At 47.6% G+C, this 17,740-nt stretch overlaps 1 protein-coding gene across 1 annotated transcript in view; it reads left to right on the top strand.

The window, feature by feature from the left end:
• The first annotated feature begins 14,603 nt into the window (after window positions 1-14,603).
• kirrel3a (kirre like nephrin family adhesion molecule 3a) overlaps window positions 14,604-17,740 on the top strand; it is an 82,315-nt gene continuing 79,178 nt past the window's right edge. The window contains exon 1 of the mRNA XM_035435066.1: window positions 14,604-14,619. Coding sequence (XP_035290957.1) covers window positions 14,604-14,619 — 16 coding nt within the window. The remainder of the gene's footprint in view (window positions 14,620-17,740) is intronic.

Below are 17,740 nucleotides of genomic sequence, written 5' to 3' on the forward strand. Positions count from 1 at the left end.
GTATTTATTCAATGTTGACCTCAGTTAGACGCGTATGAACAGAAATGTTTCAATGGCTGGAGTGTTTGAAAACATTAAATGTGAGGATATTCTTTGGATAATGTCCCTCGAATGAGGAACTATTGAGCCACTCTCTGTACTTGGGTGGAGGAGGGGTGTGTTTGTGTGTGTGTGTGTGTGGGGGGGGGTTACCGAACCCAGGCCCCATCGACAAGGTGCTTGCTTTTTAAATTGGGAGGCCTACAAGACACGGAAAGATAATCCTTCAGTTCTAATTCGATTAGTGTTTCTTCTGAAAAGGGCGCTTGGATAAAACGCCTGGCCTTCATCGGAATCCCAGGAACCAGAAATCCTTCCACCTCTAAATGAAAGGAATGCTTTAAAAAAAAAAAGAATCCCTAATACCCTTATTGTGCGGGAGAAAAGGAGCGAGGCAAAGGGAAACAGCAAAGTCCACACAGAGTCCTCTGGCTTCGCTGCGTTCCTCCTCCTTCAAATCCTCTGTTGGTGGTACTGATAATTTACCTGCCCGGAGCGATCCGCCTTTTTTTCTCCCAGTTTTTTTTCCTCCGGTCTACATCTGCGCATCATCTTCCGTAAAAAAAAAAAAAAAAGAAACAAAAAAAAAACCTGGCTCTTTTGTTGTTCCGCTACGAGCCGTGTGTTCCCTTTGTAGTTTATGGAGTTTCGTCGACGGGCTTCACTTTGCATAATTCAATTCTTCTTTGTGCGCGAGTGTTGAAATTGACCTGACAACGCATTCACGGAAATTCAATGTTCATTACGGTCTCTCTCTCCCCCTGGTTTGGTATAAATAACGTATGGACCGCGGATGCCTTTGAAGTTCCCGAAGTTAGCCGCGGACACAATGCTCCATTATTCTCGATGGCTGTGACAAGCTCGACGCTGCATCCTGCTATCGTTGCACAAAAAAACCAGAATCCCCCACGTAAGGGGTTCAAGGCACATAGTTTTTGTTTGCGACTTAAATGAGGATCTTTTCTTCTTTGACTGACGGTTGAAAGAAAAAGAAAAAAAATGACGGTTTAAAAAAAAATATTGAATTTGTCAGAGGAAAGGAAAACTATATTTGAATACTCCTTTGCTTTTTAAAACATAAAACTGAAAAAAAAATATCAGAACGAAAGTTGTACGTAAAGAGAGTATGGGGAAAAAAGCGGCAAAGATGATTCTATAAAAGAGTCTATAAAGTCTCAGAGTTTTTATGAAAAATTTTTAAAGCTTTTGGTGAAGATACGGCTGCCATCAAGGCAGAACATGCCCTTGTCAGGGTGTAGTGAGGCTACAGACAACGCTGATCGCCTGGACAAGGATAGCCAATGCAGGAGGTTTTATTATGAGATTATATAAATACATCATTTTAATATTTTTTTGCCTCTTTTGTTGTGGGGCCAAACACACCCAATAAAAAAGCCCCCCCAGAAAAACACTACTACTTAAAACTGCACCCGCTGCCAAGCCAAAATCAAAAGCCATTCATCTAGCGCTTGACTCACGCAATTGAACAAAAGTGTTACAATCTCTGGAAAGTAACTGTTACTAATGTGTTATAAGCAGAATGCTAAGGAGAAGGCTGAACAAAAGAGCCTTTCTTCGCCGGTGCATTAACCCACTTCCCTAATGCGTCGGTTCCATTTGAGAGTCCTCGGCCGAAACAGATATATATATATATATATATATCTGAGTCACGTCTGTCATTTAAACCACAACACCACCTTTCATTAGCGGGTGTTATTCTTTTTTAATGAGGCTAAGGAGACGCAAGCCTCCTTCCCACTCGGGTGGTGTAGGAGGGGGGGTAGTGAATTAGAGTCGGCCGGGCTGCAGAGGTGCAGTGCGCTAACCGCGCACGGATAAAAGGGCTTGCTATTCCCCCCGGGCATCGCCCTCTCGCTCTCCCTCTCTCTCTCTCTCTCTCTCCCTCTCCTTTATTTGGTGACCGCACTGCCGCACTGGCACGTGCGTATATGCCCACAGGCTGGCACGGACACACACACGCATGGGCATGTGCGGGTGCACACACTCGCACATGCACGCACAAGCACGCGCACACACAGACACACACACAAACACAGAAACACGCGCACACACAAACACACACACACTGACAAACACAGAAACACGTGCACAAACACACACACAAACACTCTCACGCACACACACATGAACACACACAAACATGCGTGCACACATGCACACACACATACACACAAACACAGACACAAACACAGACACACACACACATGCACACACACACACACACACTCTCACACACGCACACACACACAATTTATCACTGCAGACAATCAACATGCTGCAAGCAGAGAGGCACGCTGAGAGTCAAATCAAGCGCAGAGATAAGTCAGAGCCATAAAAGCAGCGGGCCAGATCCTGTTCTTCGGTACGCGCTGTGGGGTGCGCACACTGAGCGTGTCCAAAGGAAAGGGAGCGGGTGGCGAAGTTTGAGCCGGAATGAAGGTCTGAGCCGAAATGAAGGCACTGTGGATGGCCATGCAGGAAGATTCTGTTGAGGAATTTTTGAACAGGACTTTTAACACATCACCTTTATGGGGATAGTTTCATCCAGACATAATTACATTGTGAATCTTTGCTTTTCTATGATGTCATTAAGAGTCTTTGTTTAAAAAAAAAAATGTTTTGAATCATGTACAGTTAATGTAATTGCTGCAGTAGATGTAAATTTGTGATATACACGCCAGCTATTAAGTACAGTATGTGTCCTTTCAACAAGAATAGCACTGAGATCAACAGCTAAATTAATGGCTTTGAATGGATGGCAGGAGAGGGAAGTTTATGACGGCCGCTGCTACAATCAATTTATGTACCGCTGCAATCACAAGGCCCGAGAAAGTCGAGAAAAAGAGAGAAATGAATCGGTGCTCGAGAAAGCATCTGGTACGGTTAATTCACACACTCAAACCGCTTCACTGTAGATTTATTATCAGCCATTGTGCGTCCCGAAGGTTAAGAATTATATTCAGCGTCGTGCTATGTGGCTCTCTCAGCGAGCACCAAAGAAGAAGAATGCGTGAGTACCAAAGAAGAAGAATGCTTAAGCCAAACGGCGAGGTGTTCGTGAGCCGCCGTCCTCGCATGCACGGGGCGGACGAAGCGCTAAAAGCCCGACGTGCTCTCAGATAATGCGTCCGTTCGACGGCACGCGCCCGCGCGTGTGTCCGCGGCTGAGTGCACCGTGCGAGTGAACGCTCCCCCCCTTTCTTTTAAAAAATAAGAACCCCTTTCCGTCGGCCCCTTTCCTGCATTAGCTCGCGCGGGACAAGGTGCGAAGTGAGAGAGCGGGCGCCGAAAATATCGGGTGTGCGAGGACGGGCTGCCTCCGTCTTGCTGGCTGCGCTTCAGGAATACGTTAAAGACGGCGGAATGAACTAATCTTCTAAAAAAAAAAAGCCCCCCGGGTGAGGTGTTGGAAGACGCCGACGGATCGAGACAAGCCGGAACGAACGCGAGTCCCGGGGCCGAGGAGGCGTCCTCAGGTCGAGCGGAAAGGCTGCGCGGGCGACGGTTTTCGCTCGAAGGCGGCCGTCGCCTTGCTAAGTGCTTTCGCGCCGCGGGGAGCCGCGAGGCTTCTGTTTAGATGTTTCCCTCCGCCGTCCGTTCTGGATGCTTCGTCTTAAGCCTTGCCAAACTCGCTCTGTCCCTGAGACCGGAGATTCTTTCAACACTCCCCTCCCTGCCACTTACAGAGTTGCAAAGGCTGCCCCCCTCCCCTCCCTCCCCTCCCTCCCTCCCCTCCCCCGGCAGTTGAGACTGGAGGAGAAATGGCAGGATGGGGAAACGTTTGGGGACAGAAGATGGCGGCTGAGAGTGGCGGCGGGTTCCCCTCACACCTATTTCCTATTCACTCACACACGCAGTGGCGGGGATTCTGGAAGCTTCTGTGTGTTCTCCCGGCGTGACGGGGGCTTGTTTTGACTACCGTTGCCGTGAACCTGGGAGCCAGGTCCGCTGGGGCTGCGGCAATCTTGCCGTGGTGCGGTGCGGTGCGGTGGGGGGCGGGGGGGATGTTGGAGGGGGGGTCACCAGCTGTCATTTTGATTAAGCCACTCCATTTCTCTTTACCAGGTGTGTGAAGGAACGTCAGTCGGAGCACAGAGGCTAAGACCTCAGGCTTTGCTCCTCTGGGGTCGCGACCGTTAGCGCTGACAGGGCTATCGAGCTAGCGGGCTCGAGCTGTGTTTCCCTCAGGCTTCGCAGGTCAGGAGCGGCGGTTTCCATGACGCCTCGTAGTCATTCTACCTCAAGGTCTCTCCTCGAAACGCCTCTGTGGTGACTATCGTACTGCCGAGGGTGTTTGTTTAGCAGGCCGAGAGCCAACGCATACTTCACAAATATAATGTGCCAGGTTATTTGTATTGAGGAGATAAGAAACAGAGAGTTCTGTAAAGCACAGTCGAAGGACCAAACCTGTTCAGAAATGAGTGCATTTACATCTCCTTTTTGGAAAAAAAAACTTGAACTCGCATCAAGACCCAATGTTCCCCCTAGACTGCTTTGCCTTCCTGTCATGTACCCCATTATAACTGCCGAAATCGCCCGTTGTACTTGGAGTGCAGTCTTGGTTCTGACGTTTGTCTGCCTGTCTTCACTGGGACTGTGCTGATCCAGTCTCTACCTGTAACTCCAAAAGGAAGAATTAAATCATGGCATGACACTCTTTTATTTGTTTTCTCTGTGAACAATTTTGTGATATTTTTCTGTTTTCCACAAACAGTGCAGTGCAGAGGGAATACAAATTTGTTTGCTCATATTAAAAAAGACATCACATAAGACTCCAAGGCACTGTTTTACACTGCGATGGTAGAGTACAAAACAATCATACGCATAATGATATCTACAGTATTTACTTTTCATAGCTCTGCACAGCGAGGTATTTTGAAATGGATGGCCCCTCACAGCCTCGCTTAATCTCATTTGCCTTTGTCAGAGGTGTGGGTGACAGGAAAACAGAGGATCATGGGTAATAGGAAAGCAGAGGGTCATGGGTGATTGGAAAGCAGAGGGTCATGGGTGATTGGAAAGCAGAGGGTCATGGGAAACAGGAAAGCAGAGGGTCATGGGAGACAGGAAAGCAGAGGGTCATGGGTAATTAGAAAGCAGAGGGTCACGGGTCACGGTTCCTCACAAAGTCTCGACCGCCATACTTTTCCCCCCCATTCGCCAAAAGAACACAAAGTCGCCTGAACACCTTCCGCGGCCTCAGGCTGGCAGGCGTGCGGAGCGTTAAGGGAGGCCGAGGCGGCGGAGGCGCGGGGACCCGCGGTGATAAGGTCAGGCCGTCAGCGCGGGAGTTGCGCTTTAATCCTCCCGCAGTTTGACCTTTCTCCCGCGCGTACGTTAGCGCCATTAGATCAGCGGGAAACGGCTGCGCGGGTGAAGGGCTCGCCGCGCGGCCTGCCGGCGGGTAACGCGGCCCGTTTGCGGGAATCGGAAATCCCCGGCGCCGGCTAACGAGCGCAAGCGGTCATTAAAGCCGGGGTCCACCGAGCACGCGACTGCATTAGCCAGCCTTCTGGAAATGGCGTCGTTCACACTCCGGGGCCTCTGAGCTCAAAACCGGTCCTTCGTCGCGGTGTGAATATTTAATATGTATGTAGGCAACAAATGAAAATAATATTTCATCCCACTTACAGTGCGTTCATTCGTCGTCGTTTCTCCAGGATCACTCAAGTAATAAAGTTTTATTAAAGTATGAGAAAGTACTCATTAGCTAGGTTTATTGAGTCGCCTGTCGCTTTGAAAACGCTTGTTAGACTGATTTTCGGGTGTTACGTGTATGAGGTCACACTCAAGTGCTCCGGAACATTCTTCCCCAACAGACCCTGCGCCCCTCCATTTACAAATCAATCTCTGGCTCCCCCGGAACCCCCCCTCCCCCCGAATGCCCTCCCTGCCCAATGGGGCGACAGCTCAGCATTCCACGCCGCGTCCAATGGCGTCCCAGCGCACGCTTGTTAATCTAAGCCCCGGCTTCCCAGGATGCTTCGCTTCGACAAACACTCCAGCCGCCGCCGGAGCGCGGATTTGCACCACCTGCCGGTCCCCCCGGCCCCTCTCTAATTAACTCCAGCCGAGTGTGAAGTGTTCAGGCTGCTGCGTTGGGGGGATCTTACCCCTCGCCGGTGCTAATGAGATTGGAACACGGTGCCACTCGGGCCGCGCGCGCTCCAGATTATTGTTATGGGCGTAATTATCACTTGTTAAGCCCGGCTCGAGACAGTTGGCAATCTCTCCCGGCAACCGGTGGGGTGGGGGGGGGCAAATTCCCCGGGCTTAACTTTCTCCAAGCACTTTTGGCGGGGGGGGGGGGGGGGGGGGGGGGGGGGGGATTTGTTCCCCATTACCGCGGGTGTTTCAACACAGAGTCACCCCCCTGATACAGAGTGAGATGTAGGTGTCCATAATTTAAGACGATAAATAAAGAGTGAGAACCATAGGGCACAGCTTGAGTGACAATGGTAACCTAGGTTCAAGATGTCTTGGTTTTACACAGGGGTGGGGTGTATATGTGTCTGTTTGGCTGAAGCTAATGATGTTCTCGGACTGTTGGGAGCTGGATTGTTGCCCCAGGCAATGCCAGGAGCAGGAGAAACTTCAGGGAGTGTGGAGAAATCAGGGGGGTGGCGGGGGGGGGGTTAAAGTTTTCAGCAGGCCACTGGGTCGCAGCATAATGCCGATTCTCCTACCGAGCTGGGATCAATCCTGCACATCATCAGTGTGTGTGTGTGTGTCTGTGGCCATGCGTGATACAGTTGCAACTTGAGTTAAGAGCAGTCGATCAGGGACTGGATATCAGGCTCAGGAAGTCCAGGCTCCTTGGTCACGCAGACCAGATCAGATGTGGTCAAGAGCAAGGCCTGAAACGTAAGGCTGTCTGCTTTGAAATATCCAGCCACAGGGTGAATGTAAGGCTGTTTTTTTTTTTTTTTTCCCAAGAACTCCTGCCTAGAAGAAAGTAACTACATTCAGATTCCAAGAACTATAACATTCTAAATGTAAATGGCTAAATGTTTTCGATGAAAACCCCTGCATTCAGAGCTCCAAGACTTTCTGTTGCATTCCAAATTTCTCATTATTTAGCCGGGTTGTATAACTTCTAGGGTATTAAGTAGTTCATCAATAGCTTTTATACAAGCAAATTCAAAATTTCTTTCTTTATTCATTATTATTATTTTTTGGGCTTTTCTGGATGAATTTCATAACCTTATCTTCAGGGCAGCCATCTGAAATTCACATATTATTTGAATTGAACCTCTTTTTTTTTGCGTTTGCCCACATAAAAGTGTATTACGTTCCGATATGTACACATTTAGGTTAAGGGATTGCTGGGATTGCGGTTGGAGGACTGAAATGGAAAGAGTGTGCAGTCAGTCAGGCCTGCTTCCACAGGATGTCCCTCTGTGTAGGAGGGAAGCTGACAGCCATACGTGCCGTGACAACAATGCTTCATCCCGCGTAATTCTCTCTCCCCGCGCACGCGTTCTGGCTGACGTCCTGCCGAAGCGTGACTGACTTCGTCATTTCTGGGACACTTTTTAATCTTTTTTTTTTGCTTGTTGTTGTTATTGTTATTATGACAATGTCTGGACTAAAATAGCCATCTTTCATTGACTTATCCATCCATCCATTCTCTATACTCGTTTATCCTGGTTGGGTGGTTCGCTGGATCCCAGCATGCATTGGGCTAGAGGCAGGAATATGCCCTGGACGGTCCGCCAGTCCATCGCAGGGAATGCACACTATTCACTCACACACACACACCCTTATAACAAGGGGCAATTTACACTCTCCAATTCTCTAACCTGTATGTCTTTGGACTGTGGAAGGAAACCAGAGTACCCGGAGGAAACCCACATGGACATGAATAGAACAATGCAAACTCCACTCTAAAAAGGCCCAGGCTCGGGCTTCAAACCAAGTACTTTTATTGTTATCGAACTGAAAATCACATCATTTATTTATTTATTTATTTATATTTCTCAGTGCCTTTAGAATTGGATTTGTACAGGATGATGATGATGTCACCAGTTCCATGCACGGCCCGCCACCCTCCGCTTCAGCAGCTTCCAAAGACGGCAGCCTTTTCCGTCTGGTTTTTTTTCCCCCTCACCGTGGCGACGCCGGCCTTTATCCTCCGCGAGACGCGTCCGTGGCGCTTTCGTGCGCTCGTAGCGCTAATGCCTCTCCCCGCTCGCCGCGGCTGCGCTTCTTGGCGCGCTCTCCCCCTTTGAAAGGAAGCCCGTCTGAAGACTCGCCATTCACGGGGAGCGCGGACAAAAAGAGCTCTCGTCTCTGACGCTGCGGAGCGACGAGCGCACCGCTCAGCTGGGACGCGGCGTTACGCGTGCTGCGATGAGGCATCGGCAAGCCTCTCGTCCAATGGAAACGGACCAAATCGGGAAAATAAATCACAGAGACACAACAGAGCCCTACTGTCATTAGCGGTCACCAAACGGAAAGCTTATACCAGCATTGAGATACAGGAGAGGCATTGCAAGCATACGGTTGGTTGGACTGTAGTGTATTTGCATTCAGACTAGCATTTAGGCTAGTTTTCCACCAGTTGCGAACAGCAGCGCGCCACGGTTAGCAATGCTGCGCTGTAATATGAGCTAACACAGCTATAATACAGCTAAACCGAATAAAGATGCACCTGGATACAAAATGGCCGCCGGGGAAGGCATGCATATCGTATGCTGCTCTGGGACAGGCCAAACTGTGTGTGAGGTAACAGCCGTAATCGGGCCCGCGGACAGAAAATTGAAAACGGGGAGGGCGAGGTCAAAGGTTGTCATGGAGATGCAACCGTTTTGATTTAAGTCGGGAATACGGCGGTTGTTTAATCAGGGCCATTCAGTGGGTTTGCCTGTGTGCTGACAAGTAGAATGCTGGGCCCCTGATGGCAGGGGGGCCCAATCACTCTGGAGCGCCTCCCTTACGAGTGTGGGCGTTCATTCACAGCTCTCGGTGCCGGAGACAGAAAGCCGAATGTCTTTGTGAGAGGGCAGGGGCAGGATTAAGGCGAATGAAACCAAACCCTTTCGCGCGGCACCTCTGACGCCAGTCCGGAACATTCCTTCGAGCGAGCACACAACACGACGCTTCATTTTCACTCTTAATACGGGTCCCGGCACCCTTGACTCCCTCGACAAATTTTAGGCGAGAGCTCGATTCATTTAGTTATTTTTCTTTTCTTCCCACGATTCGGTCGACATTCATTTCAGACACAATGCAGGGTTCAGTCTCGCCGAGATATCAGCAACCGCCCCTTTTCCGGGTGAAATGAGCCTTTCTTCAAGTTGTTTTCTGTGCTTTATCGGCGTACAATAGGCACTCATCTCCTGTGGTGGGGGGTGAGACGGATTTTAATTACTACACCGCATTGCTTTGCAGAGGTAATTAGGAATCATAATATTTGCAGACACCTGCTTGCTCCCAGGACTTCAAAGAGACGTGTCTGTGAGCGGCATAATTGGCTGGATTCTTATAATCAAGGCCCGCTTCTCCGTCTTGGACGACCCGGTGTCTTCTAAAGATCTGTCAGCTACGTTCGCCCTTTGATTGCGATTCCACAATGCGGGTGAGATTCTAATCTCTTTGCTCCACGAGCCACGCAACTTCAAAACTTGTCCGCTCGCGCAGCTTAAGAGGGAACATTGATTTTGCTTCAGGGCCCTAAAAGCAGCGTTGCAGATGGCAGAATCCTGTCGGCTACAAACAGAGGTAGAGAAAAGGTCAAATGAAATGCTTAATTGTGATGTGCAAAGCTCATTATCTCTGTTGATAATAACACACATCTTTCTCCCGCAACTTCAAACCATAAAAGTACTCTGTGTACAAAGTGCACAAGGGTATAACTACCGTACAGCAGTGCAGTCAGGCAGGAATGGGTGGTCCGTTATTATTTAATCAGCGTGGGTGGTACATAGCACAATCATCCTCTGTCATGTGCGCAGTCAGGTGATCACTCTCCATGCCCTGCAGTCCAGCTGCGCAGTCATTGCAGTTGCTGCGCAGCTGTAGCAGCTGGCGTGGGCAAACTGACCACAGGAAATGGCGGTGAGCGGTGACTGCAGGGCACCACATGGCTAATTTGGGGCTCACCTCACGGGTCTGCCAATCACAGCTCAGCGGTCGCTGGCATATTTGGGTTTGGAGCCAACGCCCCCATGTGCAATTCTGTAAGGTGGTGCACCTACACACATCAAGCTCTATTCATGGTGCAAAGCAAGAAAGATTTTTTGTGTCTTGCTTCCCTTCTTACAACTCCAATTTAGAAATTTTGTTGAGCTATAACTTGTTTGATACTTAATTATTAGTCATTTTTATATTGCTTTTTAAAGCGACAGAGAGCATAACATTTTGAAAAATGCTCTCATGTTGTTCTGTTTGTTGTTTGTTTGTCTTTTGCTGTAAGACTTGGGCTCTTTTTAAAACCCTTTGTATGGTACAAGCATCAGGAGAATCAACCCAAGAAATCAAGCCACCACCCCCCCCCCCCCCCCCCCCCCCCCCCCCCCCCACCCTCACACATGCACACTCTGACTCAAACCCCAAAAAGCAAGGCTTTGCACGAAGCCTATTATCTGATCCCCAAAGCTGTTTTTGCTGAAATAATGTTTTGCTGACATTATTTCTCTTTGCAAACCCAGCGTTTTGCAATTACACCTAACACAGAACAGGCAGGGGAAGTGAGTAAGCCTTTTCTTTCTTACTTTCTTTCTCACTCCACATTTACCGAACATAATAATACAAACCGTGATAACAAAAATACTAGAACCAAAAAAAACATTTAAGGCAAGACATGGTTTTATTAATGTTTCATTTAGGTGCACATTAAGTGATGGTACATTAACTGTTTCATAGCATGCTACAGTTTTTAATGGATTCTAATGCTTTATTTAAACTGGCCTTCATGGTGACACTTTACAATAAGGTCACTTGAATTGACTAATGTAGTTGTTAACATGAATTAATGATGCACAAATACATTAACTAAGCATAAAATGTAGTTAGTAGTTAACAAATACATGAACTAATGTATTAGTTACATGATTATTTTTACATTAGCAAAACATAGGATAAACTTATAGTTAGTTAACCATTAATAAATACATTAACTTTTTTTTTTTTTATCCCAATATGAATTGGCATTAACTAATTGAGTTGTTAACATGAATTAATGATGTGCAGATACATTAACAAAGCTGTACAGGTGAACTTTTCAGTAGTTAGTAGTTGATAGCTACATTAGTTATTAATGCTGATTCAAGTGACCTTATCGTTAAGTGTTACCATCTTCACAGTGGGCTCCTGTCTGTTTGGTCCTACAGTTCGTCTGGTAAACATTTGGGATTGCTCTCGGCAGATCTATTTATCCACCCATCCATTATCTATACCCGCTTATACTGGGCAGGGTCACCTGGGGTGCTGGAACCTATCCCAGTGTGCATTGGGTGAGAGGCAGGAATACACCCTGGACAGGCCAATCCATCCCAGGGCAAATACACCATTCACTCACACATTCATACCTACGGGCAATTTAGAGTCTCCAATTACCCTACCTGCATGTTCACACAGAAAGGCCCAGTCCGGACTTGAACCCAGGACCTTCTTGCTGTGAGGCGACAGTGCTTCCCACTGCACTGCCCAGAACAATTTATTTATTCTAAACCTGTGAAACACAGTAGCCATCTCCATATATTTTTCTTGCAGTTTACGTATGTCGTTTTTTTCTTTTGCCTCTGGTAAGATTTTATAAGCCTTGAATGTGCACCATGCCATCCATGCTGTAAACCTGTTTCAGGAAAGTGCTTATGATTCCAAGCGCAGGTGTTTTGTTTTAAAGATAAGTGCAGCAGGCTATAGCCAGCTGCACACATGTATTTTATAAGAATATTATGTAGCTGAAGCAGAAAAATCTAAATCGAAAATTGAGTTCAGTACAACGTAAAAGAGTCTTGTGAGGAACGGCACATCTTCACGTCACACACACACACACACACACAAGAAAATTCTCAATGTTCAAATCGACTCTGATACAGCTGAATTTACCCTTGAGTGCATTCAATCCCTCATGTACTCATTCAATCTTTTAAATTGACACTGAGAACTTAGCTGTGCACCCCAACAGCAGACTGAACAAACAACAAACAGTGGAACTTAAGACACTGTGATCTGGCTTATGGAGTCTTCCAGTACGTTCTGGTTCCACAGCCTGGTTGATATTCCTTTAACCCTTTTTGTAGAGTAATTTTTTGCAATAGTTCTAAGTCAGTGTTCTATAACTCCATTGCTTTCAGTCACCAGTACTGATTGTGACATCAGCATTGGAGTCTTCAGTTAAGAACATTCTAATCACATACTTTACTTATGATCTCACACTTTAAATGGTTAAATTACATTAACAGCATTTGCATATTCATCCCAGGAAGTAGAAATGTTTTTTTTTTTGTTTCTTTGAGGAGGGAGGGGGTGACGCATGTTCTCAGGCTCGCTGTTTTCAGAACTCATAACCGCGCCGTGTTCTTCTTGGCCGGTCTGCAGCCGCCGTCTGGAAAACGGAACGGGAATAAAGACTCCTCCGGCGGCTTTGATCTTTATCATCCTCGCGCCGTGTACTCACAGATTCAGAAACAAATCTTTATTAGAGAAGGAGATATCACAGCGAGGCGAGGCTAAAGGATGGTTGACTCGCTATATTTGTTCTACCAGTGGACATACGGAGGAATTTAGACTCATAAATATGCTGAATAGATAAATAATGTACATCTCCCAAGGCAGAGCTAGCTTTGCTCCCGTTTCAATTTGAAATATATACTTTATTACAATTCCACCCGCTACTATTTCAACAGGCTTTGAAAACAGCTTTCTCTAGACTACCTTTATATGCAGGGATAGATATAAGGAGTGACTTAGGTTTCTGTGGTACTTCAATTGATTTATTTTATTTGTTTATTTTTTGTTGTTGTTACTTTTTCTTTCTTTTTTTACTTTTAAAGCACTTGCTCTTCATCCAGAGCTTTTTTTTGTTATTTATGCAGATGTTGAAGCTGTGTGTATATATATCAAAATTAGTGTTTTGTTTTCCTTAACAGATGTCAGTGATACGGGCTGCTGACTTTTTTACGACTTATCTCAGATCCTTTATTTACCAAACTTATACTGCAAATATACTCTTCCTGTGTTGATGTGGAGTATTATCAGGCAAGAGCCTCAGATAGGTGGGGGAAGGGGGGAGGGATGGGCGGGGCAACTGGGAACTTTGTCCTCAGCCCAGGCCTGAGGGGGCAATGATATGGGGTGTAACTATTTATTTGTTATAAAATATATTGGAGGGGCCCTCCCAATATATTTTCTCCCAAGGCCCGAGAATTCATAGGGGTGCGGGGGTGCGGGGGGGGGGGGGGGTGCAGGGGAGGAGGCGCTCGGCGAGCCAAATTAGTGCTGAGGATAAGCTCCGGGAGATGAGCGCGGGAGATGCATGTTGATACAGATCTATTGGCAGAAAGATGGAGGACGGAGATTGATGGCGAGATCGGGTCATCCGGCCGTGGCAGAATTCAATTAGACGGAGATGAGATTAGGCGGGAGTGATCTATCGAGCCGGGGGTTGCCGTGCGCCCCGGGTCCCCCGCCGGGCGTGGATTAACCAAACCGCTGGGGTTGCGGTCCCATCGTTTTTCTGAAATAACTTGCGCCGTGTGTGTGTGTGTGTGTGTGTGTGTGTGTGTCTGTGTGTGGAGGTGCGGTCTGAGCCGTTTTCTAAAAGCTCGGATAATTTCGCTAACTGTCTACAGTTGGGATCTTTTCACCTTTTCGGCAAGCAGTCTAGGACAGTGGGGAACCAACTTGGGGAATGAATTGGTTCTGATACATCGATGGCGAAAATAAGGCAATCATGAGACTTTGTGTTTCTTCGTCCCGATGACTCAGGTCCACCAGGGACTCGTTCCAATCGCTTATTTTATTGGTCCTCCTCTCCTCGGTCCTTCCGCCTGACCCGGAAATTGAAATCGAGGTGCGCCATCTTTAAGGACGTTAAATGTTCCTTGGAGGAGCGAAGAGGTTCTCGGGAAGGATGCAAAGTTTTTTGTCGTTTTTTTTTAGAAACGTGTGACGCAAAAATTGTCGACCTGTGGAACCATCTCCACCCATCTGCCACCTCTGTAATTTACGTGGCTACTTAACTGAACAAGGATGTTCCATTTGCCCAATACACATTTCCTCGATTCCTCCGTCCTCGCGTCCTTTCTTCGTGTCCTATGCTTGCGTCCTCCGTTGGGTGGAACTAAGGAGCTAGGAAAGGACACAAGGAAAGTATGCAAGAAGAAAATGAGCAATTTGTATGAGCCCCGGGTCTCTGGCGATTGAGCAGCAAAACCAGAGCTGACTTCCATGGCAGATGAACACACTAGCTTCACCTGCTGGAGAGAGCGCAGATGTGCCCCAGATGTATCCTTCAGCTTTTAAAGGCTTGGCGGTCACCAGGGTGCTCAAATTATACGAGACGAATAGGGTAGTAAATTTTGGCAAAAGAGTATATGGATGGTTTTGACGGTACGGTCAAGGGAGAACATTCTAATTTCCCACAGACAATGACTGATGTCAGCAATGACTGGAATGCATGCAGCTGTCATTCAGCTTAAGTAACTTTCGAAGGCCAGTGCGACTCGAACCCTCCGCAATCCGTCCCCGTTAAAAGTCCTGGAGGAATTTAAAACTTCCAACGGACCCCCCCCCCCCCCCTGAACTTCATCTTCACTTCACATGCAGTACAAAAAGACAAAAAAAAAAATTTTTTTTTTAAAAAGAGTTTCAGAAATCGTGAAGTACGGCGGACGGGTAGAGCGCACGCTGTGATGTGGGTTTTTATTCAAGCCGAGAGGGAGCGAAGCAAGGCGGGGAAGCTACGCGGTCTAAATGGCCAGAGGACGAGCTCTGGGCGAGGAGGGCAGGACGAAGGTTCAGCTCCTCGATAATGAATGTTTTCTGGGCCCCGTGTTACCATGAAAACAAAAACTGAACCCGGCAACCCTTCCTGCGCAGCCGAGGCACTGATAAGCCGACTCAGCCTGGAAGGTAGACTTACGGTGCTTGTACGTGGCGTAAATCTTTATTGGACGAAGGGCCGCGGACACGGACAGAGGTCATGCGTAGGCAGCAGATGGAGATATTAACGCGGGCCTGGCGCTCCGGGCTCGGCAGGGGCGTTGTGGTCCGCGTTTCTCGGCGTAGGTAGACGCACAGTGTGGTCCCCAGCCCCCCCACCACCCCCACCCCCACCCCCCTTATCTCCAGCGCCAGTCAGCCCGGAGAGCCTCCAGCTTTCCAACGCGCATGCGGCCTACATGTCTTTGCATCACCCCTCGAAAGACAAGGGGCCAAAGCACAGCCCAAAAAGGGATCGGACCGCGTCGTCTCCATGGGGGGGTGGAGATGACGTTGGCCCTGCACCTGGCTTGGCCTCCATTAGGGTAACATGTCTCGCCTCGCCCTACTTTCAAAGCCACAGCACCAGCTTGTACAACGACTGAAAAAAATAACAACGCAGATCCGACTCTAGTCTCGGCACCAACTCGCAGCAGTACCCGGAGACAGGGTAGGCTAAAGTGAACCAAGAGAAGAGTGGTCAGCAGAACACTTTCATTAAGATCAAGACGAGATAGGGGAAATGGGCTACTGACATTTAAGTGCTACTCGCAGACGGTCAGTCTGACAAACCACAAGGTAATTTTATTTAAGGCAGCACATTACCTGACTCAGTAAGCACTGTTGCTTCACTAGTGCTTCTGGCTACTTCACTTTTTTTTTAGCAACGAGGGCTGACCAGTTACCATTTTCGAAGACAAAAGGCTGCCATTCTGCCACAGAGCAAGAATGCACGCAGAAATCGAAAGCACACTCACAATGAAGACAGCCTTTTAGACGCGCACCCGGTATCTGTGCTGGCTTATATTTTTACCTGCAGGAATAAAAGTCTGCTCGCAGAGACTGCAGATGATGTTGATGCAAGTTGGCAATTTTAAAATCACAGTAGTTGGTACTGTGTAGCTAATAATGGTTAATAATTGATTACATTTATATAGAGCTTTTCATCTCGTGGTCTCAAAGGTCACTTCACAGTGCAAGGGGAGGGAGGGGCAGGAGAACTGACCTCAACCATCACCCACCTGAGGGGTGCACAGCGGCCATTTTGAGGGTGGGGGACGTGGCAAAAAAGGTGCGGGGTGAGGGAGCTGAGGGTGGGGGAAATGGCAGAGAGCGGGAGGGGTGGGGGTAGCTGAGGGTGGGGGAAATGGCAGAGAGCGGGAGGGGTGGGGGTAGCTGAGGGTGGGGGACGTGGCACAAAGGTGCGGGGTGAGGGAGCCGCTCTTTGCACCCGGTCGCTCACACTTTCCCGCTCTGCACTCCGGCGGCCATTAATCGATGACAGCGGCTCCACGTGTCAGCCAATCGAGCGCGACACATCGCCGAGTGTAGAAAAAAGATACACACATTCCTCCTCACCTCTTTCCCGGAGAATGAGAGAGCTCATAGCAACAGATGAGCAAGACGTCAAGAAGGGAAAAAATAGAAACGATAAGACCGTGCCTCTAGGTTTGACAGAAAAAGTAAAAAAAAAAAAAAAAAATATATATATATATAAATCTATGAGAGTGGATGGTTGTTAATTGCATTGTGACTCTTGTTGAATGTAGACATGCATTCGGCTACCACTTCTAATAACACTTTATTAACACAGTGCTGTCATTCCTCAAGAGAATGATGAGAAGAGACAGTCATATTCTGGAACGGAAAGGGGGGGTCGAGGGGGGCAGATGGGGAGGTAGAGGGTAGGTGGGTGTTGGGGGGGAGGGGAAGTGCACACTAGTGTCTGTAAGCAACGTAAGCAGTCTTCCGAGCAATTCTCCGACTGGGTATTAAATTTGTAATTGCCTTGCACCGGCTATTTAGGTAAGTCATTACTTCAATGTGGCCATTCTTTCGTTAACACCTGTTTGAGTCAAAAAAAAAAATAAATAAAAAATTAATTATTAAATTAATAATGTATTCCATTAATTGAACAAGTCTCATCATTTTCAAGTGGACATTTTCAATTCATTGATTGAATTTCAATTAAGTTCTGGAATTGACTGAACTGAATCATAAAACAGGCAATTAATTGAACTTCAACTAATTGGAGAATTGCGTGCAAAAGTGCATACATTACTTAAAGTCAATGTGTGAACCCCCCCCACCTCACCTGCTACACTCCTACCCCCCACCCACCTTTCCATCCCAGAATATCACTGTCTTTTTTTGTCCATCATTCTCCTTGTGTTAATAAAGTCTTATTAGAAGTGGTAGCTGAATACATATCTGCATTCAACAAGTCACAACGCAATTAACAACCATCCACTCTCATAGATTTATATATATATATATATATATATTTAACACTTTCAAACCACAGAGACAGGTCTCATCGTTTCTATTTTTTCCCTTCTTGACGTCTTGCTCATCTGTTGCTATGAGCTCTCTCATTCTCCGGGAAAGAGGTGAGGAGGAATGTGTGTATCTTTTTTCTACACGGCGATGTGTCGCGCTCGATTGGCTGACACGTGGAGCCGCTGTCATCGATTAATGGCCGCCGGAGTGCAGAGCGGGAAAGTGTGAGCGACCGGGTGCAAAGAGCGGC

This window comes from Anguilla anguilla, chromosome 9 (genome assembly GCF_013347855.1).
Source record: "Anguilla anguilla isolate fAngAng1 chromosome 9, fAngAng1.pri, whole genome shotgun sequence".
Classification (NCBI taxonomy): domain Eukaryota; kingdom Metazoa; phylum Chordata; class Actinopteri; order Anguilliformes; family Anguillidae; genus Anguilla; species Anguilla anguilla.